The sequence below is a fragment of the Danio aesculapii genome, chromosome 16, assembly GCF_903798145.1.
Source record: "Danio aesculapii chromosome 16, fDanAes4.1, whole genome shotgun sequence".
NCBI lineage: Eukaryota > Metazoa > Chordata > Actinopteri > Cypriniformes > Danionidae > Danio > Danio aesculapii.
Genome location: NC_079450.1, coordinates 6,201,538 through 6,213,432, shown reverse-complemented (window position 1 = coordinate 6,213,432; position 11,895 = coordinate 6,201,538). Strand labels below are relative to the sequence as shown.

At 35.3% G+C, this 11,895-nt stretch overlaps 1 protein-coding gene across 1 annotated transcript; it reads left to right on the top strand.

Annotated features, from left to right (window-relative positions):
* The first annotated feature begins 9,687 nt into the window (after window positions 1-9,687).
* si:ch211-231m23.4 (free fatty acid receptor 3) lies at window positions 9,688-10,858 on the top strand. The gene has a single exon (XM_056475967.1). The coding sequence runs from the start codon at window positions 9,697-9,699 to the stop codon at window positions 10,612-10,614; it is 918 nt and encodes a 305-aa protein (XP_056331942.1). The 5' UTR covers window positions 9,688-9,696; the 3' UTR covers window positions 10,615-10,858.
* The last annotated feature ends 1,037 nt before the right edge of the window (window positions 10,859-11,895 follow it).

The following is an 11,895-nucleotide window of genomic DNA, read 5'->3' as shown; positions in this document are numbered from 1 at the left end:
GACAATATATTGAATGTATATATTAGGCATAGGTTTTTAATAAAAGGTAAATTTTCTGTTGTAATATATAATTCTGATAATGATAAAGTCTAATAATGAGAAAGTCTTAAGATATTTCTTCCAAATTTCTAATAAATTATTACCATTTAGAGCTTTTAGGGGTTTTACGGTTCTTAATTCTGAAGTTAAGTCATTGTTATGTTGATAAAAACTCAAAATAAACCTCTGAAATACATCGCATCATTTTGTTATTTTGTCAATTATCAAAATATGTTTTAAATTACATGTTTTAAATGACAAAATAAGTATTTTAAATTTGAGAGGAAATGTCATTAATAGTTCACAGGATAAAACAATAAGTATACATTGTACCAAAACACATAACTTTAAACCAGTAAATTCAGACAGGCTAAACATTTTCGAGTCGTTTATTAATATTTCCATTGCTGAACTGTCGATGATGAACTCCTGTAGTATGAGAATTGCTTCATTTTCATTTTAAGAGTCGTCAAACTAAATTATTATGTTCGTTTTATTGGTCGTATTTGAATATTTAAATAAATAATAAAGTATTCAAGTTTGAGATGACTTATGTCGAATTAAATCTGTTTGAAGACGTAACGTATTGTTTTATTTATTTATTTATTTTATTATTATTATTTTTTTTATTGTAAGTATGTACAAACTTAGTACAAAAGAATACATCTCACAACAAATATGAACAACACAAAAACAAATAAACTAAAATGAGAGAAATTATCTCAGTAATACTAAGTATAAATAAATATAAATAAATGCCAGGGGTAAAAAAAAAAAAAAAAAAGGTAAGACAATATTAATTAAAAAATAAAACTTTTATTCAATCAATTGAAAGTTACTTAATGCTTCATATGTTTGTTTGTTTTTTTGCTTTTCTGTTTTTAATGTTACATAATGTAGTACCGTATTGTTTAATCTCCTTTATGAAATGTTCTAAATTTGGCTTAGCTTTGGCCCATTTCTTTACATGAATAGGGTATTTTCCAAGTAATATTATCAGCTGTATAAGAAAATATGTTGTACTTTTTGAATCAATTCCATCTTGTACTAAAGCAAATATGACATCATATAACCCAATTTGTATTTGTGTACCAAATGTCCTTGAAATAAAGTTAGAAGCATCAGTCCAAAATAGTCTTGAGTATACACATTGAAAAAAGTAACAGATTCTTTAACAATACCACAAAAATCACAAGAGTTTTCACTATCCCCTCCAAACCGTTCAAATAACTCTTTTACAGGATAAATTCTGTGTAAGATTTTAAAAGAAACCTGTCTTACTTTATTACTTATAAAAAAACTTATTTGTTAGTAACCATACTTTCTTCCACTCAATGTTTCCAAATTTTGATGACCAGAAGACTGTTGAAGATGGTATATGATTGTTTTTTAAAACATTTCTAATACATCTATTACTACATTTCTATTTAACAATGTTAATATCACCAATAAATAAAACATCATCACTTGTCTTTGGCTGTTGGTCCACATTGTGCATGGAATTAGTACCGTATTGTTTTATTACCCAAATAATGTTCACATACAGTGACGTAGTGCTTGAACATCACAGGTGAAGCTCATTAACGTGAAATTAATTAATAATGGACGTGCTGACTTGTCATTTTTAAGTAACACGCGTATTTATCAAAAATATATAACGTTATAATCAGCTTAAAACGTGTTCCTATGTTATCTTTCTTAATAATAAATACCTCTGTCGTTCATATTCAGACATTTTACGAGTGACTGAGGTAATATTCTTCTTGAGGCCACAGACTAGGAGGACATTTAACAGCTTTATATTTTGCAGGATGTGTTTTCCTCACCTGTGTGGACCTGGAATGTTCCGTGTGTGTTACTCGCATTGCTGAAGGTCGTCATGCATTTCTGTGTAGTTTGAGAAGACAACAGACAGAAGCGCGAATCAGGAACGTGGAGACAAGCAGCAGCCAATCAGACGCCGCGATGTTGAAGCGTCTGGGGTTACTATGGTGATGCTCAACTCGAGTTTCGCTTTTTCCACTGATGCTAATCCCATAATGAAAGTTACAACAACAACAACAAACTTTGCAATTAAATAACAGGATACACACAGCGATGGAAAATGTAACTCTCTGCATTTACTAAGTATGTGTTTGTGTAAAAATGTTATGATTGGTGTTATTCTATAAAGGTCCCATAATAATTTACTAACGTTACAAGTATGTGTTTGGGTAAAACGTTAGTCTATATAGATCAGTGGGTTCATAACAATTTTTCCCCACAAATCAAATAGAAATATGGTAATTTAAAGAATTTTTTAAAATTAGAATAGCAAACTTTCACTTGTTGGGATTAAAAATCCTACACTCACCGGCCACTTTATTAGGTACACCTGTCCAACTGCTTGTTAACGCAAATTTCTAATCAGCCAATCACGTGGCAGCAACTCGGCGCATTTAGGCATGTCCAGACGACCTGCTGCAGCTCAAACCGAGCATCAGAATGGGGAAAGGTGATTCAAGTGACTTTGAACGTGGCATGGTTGTTGGTGCCAGACGGGCTGGTCTGAGTGTTTCAGAAACTGCTGATCTACTGGGATTTTCCCGCACAACCATCTCTAGGGTTTACAGAGAATGGTTTAAAAGAGAGAAAATCTCCAGTGAGTGGCAGTTCTGTGGGGGCAAATGGCTTATTGATGTCAGAGGAGAATGACCAGACTGGTTCCAGCTGATAGAAAGGCAACAGTAACTCAAATAAGCACTCGTTACAACCGAGGTCTGCAGAAGAGCATCTCTGAACACACAACACGTCCAACCCTGAGGCGGATGGGCTACAGCAGCAGAAGACCATACCGGGTGCCACTCCTGTCAGCTAAGAACAGGAAACTGAGGCTACAATTCACACAGGCTCACCAAAACTGGACAATAGAAGATTGGAGAAACGTTGCCTGGTCTGATGAGTCTCGATTTCTGCTGCGATATTCGGATCATAGGGACAGAATCTGGCGTCAACAACATGAAAGCATGGATCTACCCTGCCTTGTATCAACAGTTCAGGCTGGTGGTGGTGGTGTAATGGTGTTAGGAATGGGTTGGTATAAGGTTCTGATGGTATGATAATATTGGATAACAATATCACAGTTTCACGATATTGTGATTACTGCTTTAAAATATATTCTTTTTAAATGTCTGGGTTAAAAACAACTATTTTTTACCCTTTAAACACAATGTATTTTATTTTGAGAAACATTTATAATATTTTGGAGCAGTAAACATGTCAGGATAAAAATTTAAGTGAATCATTGACTTCTGCTGTCTTCATTAGTTTTAAGAAGATTTATTTACAATTCAAAACGGCATCTTCGGTTATCTTTTCTGCTGGAGATACTGTTGTCCTAAAATACAACCCAAAAAAAACGTAAATAAAAAAATCTTATACATACCTTAGGAACGGTATTACAGAAAATTTTGGCAGTTTTAAAACCTTGACTTTTCAAACCGCGGTATACCTTGAAAATGATTATCGTACCATGCCTAAATGGTGTTTGGGATATTTTATTGGCACGCTTTGGGCCCATTAGTACCAACTGAGTGTCAACACCACAGCCTACCTGAGAATTTTTGCTGACCATGTCCATCCCTTTATGACCACAGTGTCCCCATCTTCTGATGGCTACTTCCAGCAGAATAACACACCATGTCATAAAGTGCGAATCATCTCAGACTGGTTTCCTGAACATAACAATGAGTTCACTGTATTTAAATGGCCTCCACAGTCACCAGAGCTCAATCCAATAGAGCACCATAGGGATGTGGTGGAAGGGGAGGTTCGCATCATGGATGTGCAGCCGACAAATCTGCAGCAGCTACGTGATCATGTCAATATGAAGCAAAATCTCTGAGGAATATTTCCAGTATCTTGTTGAATCTATGCCACAAAGGATTAAGGCAGTTCTGAAGGCAAAAGTGGGTCCAACCTGGTACTAGCTGTACCTAATAAAGTGGCCAGTAAGTGTATTTTGCAACAAACGTCACAAAATTAAACTAAACAGAATTATTAAATATTACTATATTTAGATTAATACATGAAAAAAAGAAGAAAAAGACCCTTAAATAAAACCATTGAGTTTGTTTTGGAACAATTTAATATTTGCTGTATTATATGTGACTTTACTTTGTTGTTAAGTTGACTTAATAGAGCTGTTTCGATCCCTTCAATTTAATAAGGTCAAATGGTTGCTAAGCAATGCAAAAACAAGGAAACACTTAGATAATTAGGGGTGAATGCTTAATGGCAATATTAAGACCCTTTTTATTTTTCAAGTTTTACTAAGGGTTCCCTTATAACTAGGAATTTCTTAGCTCAAGACCTTTGATCCAACCAGGCCCAAGCATTAAAAAATCTGATGTAAAAACAATTCAGCTTGCATGCACAAACCATTTCCTTTCGATAACTATCGTTCGGATTTAATAAGTCAAAAGTTCATAAAGCCAGCCTCTTTTTTTTATCTCATATCATAAACGGATGTATGCGTCAGTGGTGAGTGTATGAAAGATAAATAAACATGCACATACTAATCAATATTTGTGTTCCCTCATGCTGTTATTGCTGTAGAGAAGCCTTTATTAAACCTCTAGCCAACTGCACTTCCATTATCAACATGGTAAGAGCAACATAACATTATTTATGCTTTCAGTTTTATAGTATTCTGACGCATGTTTCATACTACAATACTAGCATGTGGTGATATTTGATGAAACTATAAATAATGTGAATGCATTTCATGAAGAGTGATTGTTCAAAATCAGATTTGCATGTTGTTTGCGCTCCATGGAATTGATATATTATAGATGCAGTGTTTTGCATTTTGGTTAATTGTTAGCTGCGTCTGCTGTAAAACACCTAACAGTCACGAAACGTACAGTAAATGTGGACAAATCTTGTTTAGGTCCAGCTGAAGGAACTCTTCAATGTGGCTCTTATCAACGCTCGTCTGTGGGAATAATATCTTTCGGATGAATTCTTAGAAGATTTTGGGAAACACAGAGACATTTGAGGTAAGGAAAGAGAGCTGGAAGACTATTTTAATTTCAGTTGTTTTAAGTAGATTCCCTTTGTGTCAAAATAACAAGTTCTTTCAAACAAATATCTAAAACAACAACAACAAAAAAACAGTTCAGCCAAACTTTTAAAGGTCTAAAAAATGTATTGTATAACATATGAAGAGTTCAGATGCAAAAACCTCTTAAGTGCTGTCTGCAATTTCCATCAAAAATGTATCAAAAAAAATTCCATCAAAAAAACATTTTTTGCAGCCTCCTTTGTTTATGTTGAGATATTTCACATCAAAAACCAGGAAAAAGACTTATTCTTTGCCATAAAAGTGATATTACTAAACATACACACAGGAACCTGAAGAAAATGTTCATTTTAGAGGAAAATTTGCGCAGCATTTAGAGGTTTTTGCATCTAAACCCTTATATATATATATACATATACACACATATATACACATACATATACATATATACATATACACATATATATACATATACATATATACATATATATATATACATATATACATATATATATATATATATATATATATATATATATATATATATACATATATATATATATATATATATATTATATATACATACAGTTGAAGTCAGAATTATTTGCCCCCCTAAATTATTAGCCGTTCTGTTAATTCTTTCCCCCAATCTTTGTTTAACGAAGAGAAGATTTCTTTAACACATTTCTAATCATAATAGTTTTAATAACTCATTTCTAATAACTGATTTATTTTATCTTTGTCATGATGACAGTAAATAATATTTGACTAGATATTTAATTAAGACACTTCTATACAGATTAAAGTGACATTTAAAGGCTTAACTAGGTTAATTAGATTAACTAGGCAGGTTAGGGTAATTAGGCAAGTTATTGTATAATGATGGTTTGTTCTGTAGACTATCGGAAAAAAATAAGCTTAAAGGGGCTAATAACTTGTTTTTAAATACTACAATACCGCTTTATTGTAGCCGAAATAAAACAAATAAGACTTTCTCCAGAAGAAAAAATATTATCAGACATACTGGGAAAATTTCCTTTCTCTATTAAACATCATTTGGCAATTATTTAAAAGAGAAAAAAAAAAAAAAATAAAGGGGGCTAATAATTCTGACTTCAACTGTGTATATATATATATATTTATTTATTTATTTATTTGGGCTGAACAATATATAGTTTGAGCATTGGTATAGCAATGTATGCAATAATGACCATGTTATTTTACATTTGATTCTTACATTTTTGTATTTGAATGCTCTTAGACTCTACAGAACACCATGCTCGTATGATTGTAATTTATTAATTGTATGCAGATGCACTTTATAGAAGAAGACGATCACTTCAGTAAATTCAAATGATTTAAATCTTTTCAATGAGCTATTCTATTATATTCATATCCCAATGAAACAAAATATTGTAAAGCCCTAATACAGTGTATATATATATATATATATATATATATATAGAGAGAGAGAGAGAGAGAGAGAGAGAGAGAGAGAGAGAGAGAGAGAGATACACATAATTCTGCACTGAAAGATATAAATAATAACAATAAAAAATATGTTCTTATCTAATGAAATTATTTTTTCATTATTTTGTATTTTGAAAAAAATTGTATTTTTATTATTGCATAAATAATATACAAAATAAATACATGGTGGCGCAATGGTTAGCAAGATCACCTCACAGCAAGAAGGTCGCTGGTTTGAGCCTCGTCTGGGTGTATTTGTGTGAATGAGTGTGTATGGATGTTTCCCAGTGGTTGTGGCTGAAAGGGCATCCAATGCATAAAATATGCTGGATAAGTTGGTGGTTCATTCTGCTGTGGCAACCCCAGATTAATAAAGGGACTAGGCCGAAAAGAAAATGAATGAATGAATAAATGAATACATAAATAGCATGGTTTATATAAATGTATAATGAATTGAAATGAAATGCGACTTTGTGTTTACAATGAGTAATGGTATTATAAAAAGTAGCACTACAGAACAGAAATAATGTCTTTAAACTGTATTTAGACATGCAAATCATACTTCAAAGTCATTGAGACACATGACAAAATATTTCTATATTTATGTAAGTATTCATTTTTCTAAATAATTCTAAATATTTTTTCTGTTTTATTGTTTACCTTCCTTTTCATTCAGATTTAATGTTAGACTTTACAACAAGATACATTAATTTATCATCAGTTAATTTTAATAAAGTCTTTTTTTGGTGGTCACAAGGGCTTCAATGTGTGGATGTTAAATGGATGGTTTTGACATGAAATTGATTTGCATTTTTGGCATGTTTCTTAGACGTCATTTTGACATCAACTTGTGATAAGTTGTCCGATAACACTCTTGATTTCCTTTCAGAGACCTTAACATTAACATTTTTACAGTAATTTAGCAGACGACACTGAGAAATCGGACTGTTTTGTTTATTCTGTACAATTTGATACCTTCATTTTTCATCAGTTGATTTAACTAGTCTTTTTTGGTGGTCAAAAGAGCATCAATGTGTGGATGTCAAATGGACGTAAAAAATTTGACATCAAATCGATTGACTTTTTTTTTTGCGTTGACATTGAGGAGGGTTAAGTTGTCAGATAACAGATAACTACCATCTAATTCTGATGGGGTTTTTTTCAAGGAGTTTAACATGAACATTTTCACACATTATCAAGCTTACGAAATTGTAAAAAACATGAGCTCCGTACAATAAACTAAAGTCTTTTTTTGGTGGATGAAATCGCATCAACGCATAGATGTCAAATGGACGTAAAGGTTTTGACAACAAATAGATTTACATTTTTGAGACATTTTTTAGACGTTGTTATGACATCAAGGTGGTTTAAATCATCAGATAACACTCTACTGTGTAATTCAGATGTTTTTCAGACCTTAACATTAACATTTTCATATACAGTGCATCCAGAGAGTATTGATAGCGCTTCACTTTTCAAACATTTTTTGTTAGTCTTATTCCAAAAGGGACCAAAACCCCATAATGACAATGTGAAAAAAAGAGCTTTTGAAATTGTTGCAAATTTATTAAAAATAAAAAAGCTGAAAAATCACATGTACATCAGTATTCACAGCCTTTGTTCAATACTTTGTTGATGCACCTTTGGCAGCAATTACAGTCTCAAGTCTTTTTGAATATGATGCCACAAGCTTGGCACACCTGTCATTGGGAATTTTTGCCCATTCCTCTTTGCAGTACCTCTCAAGCTCCATCAGGTTGGATGGGAAGCGACAGATCGGATATCTCCAGAGATGTTCAATAGGATTTAGGTCTGGGCTCTAGCTGGGCCACTCAAGGACATCCACCGAGTTGCTGTGAAGCCACTCCATTGGTATTTTGGCGGTGTGCTTTGGGTCATTGTCCTGCCGGAAGATAAACCGTTGCCCCAGTCTGAGGTCAAGAGCACTCTGAAGCAGGTTTTCATTCAGGATGTCTCTGGACATTGCTGCATTCATCTTTCCCTCTATCCTGACTAGTCTTCCAGGTCCTGCTGCTGAAAAACATCACCACAGCATGATGCTGCCATCACCATGCTTCACTGTAGGGATGGTATTAGCCTGGTGATGAGTTCAATTTTAGTCTCATCAGACCAGAGAATTTTGTTTCCTATGGTGTGAGAGTCCTTCAGATGCCTTTTGGCAAATTCCAAGCGTTGAGTGTCTTCCGTCTGGCCACTCCACCATACAGGCCTGATTGGTGGATTGCTGCACAGATAGTTGTCCTTCTGTAGGGTTCTCCTCTCTCCACAGAAGAATGCTGGAGCTCAGACAGAGTGACCATTGTGTTATTGCCCACTTCCCTGACTAAGGCCCTTCTCCCCCGATCACTCAGCTTAGATGGCTGGCCAGCTCTAGGAAGAGTCCCTGGTGGTTCCAAACATCTTCCACTTACGGATGACGGAGGCCACTGTGCTCACTGGAACTTTCAGAGCAGCAGAAATCTTTTTGTAACCTTCCCCAGCCTTGTGCCTCAAGACAATCCTGTCTCAAGGTCTACAAACAATTCCTTTGTCTTCATGCTTGGTTTGTGCTTTGACATGCAATGTTAACCCTGGGACCTTATATAGACAGGTGTACACCTTTTCTTTTAGACAACGTTTTTGAAATCAAGGAGGCTTAATTTGTCAGATAACACTCTACTGTCTAATTCAGATGTTTTTTAGAGACCTTAACATTTATTTTCACATATTAACCAAGCACACAAACTTGAAAATAATTGACTTTTGTTCAGTAGATCTGTACAATAAAATACATTAAATTAACATCAGCTAATTTAACTAAAGTCTATTTATGGTGGACAAAAGGAAATCAATGTATGAACGTAAAGGTTTGACATCAAATCGATTGACATTTTTGATATGTTTCTAACACTTCATTTTAACATTAATTCATTCCGTAACTCTACTAATTCTACCAATTTAACACCAACAAGTGGATGTCAAATAGACGTAAAGGTTTTTACATCAAAACGATTGACTTTTTTGACGTTTCTTAGACGTTGTTTTGACATCAAGGTGGTTTGAGTCATCCAATAACCCTCTACTGTCTGATTCTAATGTTTTTCAGAGACCTTTGGAGTGCAAAAATGATCAACCAGTGGGTGATTTTCGCAGTCTACGTCCTGACGTTCCTAATCGGCCTTCCAGCAAACCTTCTAGCCATCTGCACGTTCATTAAAAAACTCGGAGACAAACCCAGTCCCAACGACATCCTGCTCTTCCACCTGACCACTTCAGATCTGGTCTTCCTGCTGTTTCTTCCCTTCAAGATGTACGAAGCCTTCATGGGCATGAAATGGCACTTACCCCAGACCCTGTGCTCCATCGCCTCCTTTTTCTTCTTCACCACGATTTACACCAGCTCTCTGCTGCTAATGGCTATAGCCGTGGATCGCTACTTAGGACTAGCATTCCCGTTCAAATACCGAATGTTACGCAAACCGATTTACGCTACGGTAGGTTGTGTTTTTATATGGCTAGTGAGCGCGGCTCATTGCAGTATCGTGTTTATCATTGTTCATATGCCAGATCAGAACACAAACGGATCGGTTTGCTACGAAGAATTTACGGAACAGCAGAAAAGGATCTTGCTGCCAGTTCGGCTTGAGTTTTTTGTGGTTATTTACACACTGCCGCTCCTAGTTTGTATCTTCTGCTACATTAACTGCATCTATATATTGTACAGCAGGCCTCTTATTGTTAAAGTGAAGAAGCAAAGAGCCATTGGGATGGCGTTGTGCACACTAACCATCTTTTTACTGTGCTTTTTACCCTATAATCTGTCGCATCTAGTAGGTTACAGCAGCAATAAAAGCCCACCGTGGAGATATTACACGCTTTTACCGAGCACACTCAACACCTGTCTGGATCCGTTCGTCTTTTACTTCTCATCCTCAACTTTCCGTGAAAGCAAAACAGTTTTTTTACTGAAGATGTGGTGCTTGAGGAGACACAAGAGAAATTATACCAAGAGAGAAACTGAACTGAATGTTGTAGCGATATGACCAGCTTATGACTGTCCATTATTTTTTATGAATCTGTAACATTTAATATAAGTGAAGTTTATTTATAAACTAATTTCGAGAGGATCACGTGCGTATGATTGCTTGCGGCCGGTCCTGCATTATCCAATTCATGATTCACCAATCAGACGATTCCTAAGCCACTATAAGTTCCATATCACAGTCATCTTCGTTTTGAAGAATCACCCCTTCCACCCCTGCTCCTCCTCCTTTCCTAGATGGGTGGCATGGTGGTCCAGTGGTTAGCACTGTTGCCTCACAGCAAGAACGTCTCTGGTTCTAGTCCTTACCAAGCCAGCCGACGTTTCTGTGCGGAGTTTACACGTTCTCCCCGTGCTCACGTGAGTTTCCACCGGTCCCTGGTTTCCTCCTTCCATCCAAAAACATGCAACTTAAGTTAATTGACTAATCCCAATCAGCACCATAAACATGCAACTAGTAAGTAGTTATCGCTTAAGAGCCATCACTATCGAGTTCTCAAGTTCTACCTGAGCTCAAACTCCCCTCTCATCTTGCAATGGGAGGGAGCCCCAGGCTCGAGGATCTTATGAGCTCAGGGCTCTCTCCCGGGACAGCATGCCAAACAAGCTTTATAATCAATCATGAGCTAAGTGTGAACTCTTGAAGTGTTTTTTATAGTTTGTCAACAAATTAAAGAAATGTCCTAGCCCGGGTCCTAACATTACGCAACGTCGTTTCCATGTTAAATTTAGCTATGTTACAGCGCAAAATTTCTAAATGAGGTAAAGTTTTATTCCCATAGTCAGACTTTCTTCTTAATCATACAATTTCAAAAAAGTATTATATAGCAGTTTCCCAGAGATGGGTTGCAGCTGGAAGGGCATCCGCTGCGTAAAACATATGCTGGAAAAGTTGGCGGTTCATTCCGCTGTGGCGACCCCAGATTATTAAAGATACTAAGCCGAAAAAAAATGAATGAATGAAATACATATCAGTGGTCTCTAGGATTGGGCGATGTCGACCAATGGCATTGTACGATGTCTAATGTGAAACATCGCGATGGACGATGCATCGTCATTGTAGATGATTTAATTATTTATGAATAATTAATTAATTCATAACAAATTAATTATTTGTAGTCTACCGTTTCAACTACCTGACCCGCATGGTCTTTGTTTAACCCATAACCAAATCATAAATAAATAAATAGAAGTTACACAGATTACCACCTGTCAATCACTTTTTCCGCGGGACTTTGGCATGAATAGGCAGAGTGATCTGTGTCCTTATAATGGCGTCGAC

Bases quoted from the DNA above. Each gene is read 5' to 3' on its own strand.
- si:ch211-231m23.4 (XM_056475967.1), top strand. From the start codon at position 9,697: ATGATCAACCAGTGGGTGATTTTCGCAGTCTACGTCCTGACGTTCCTA.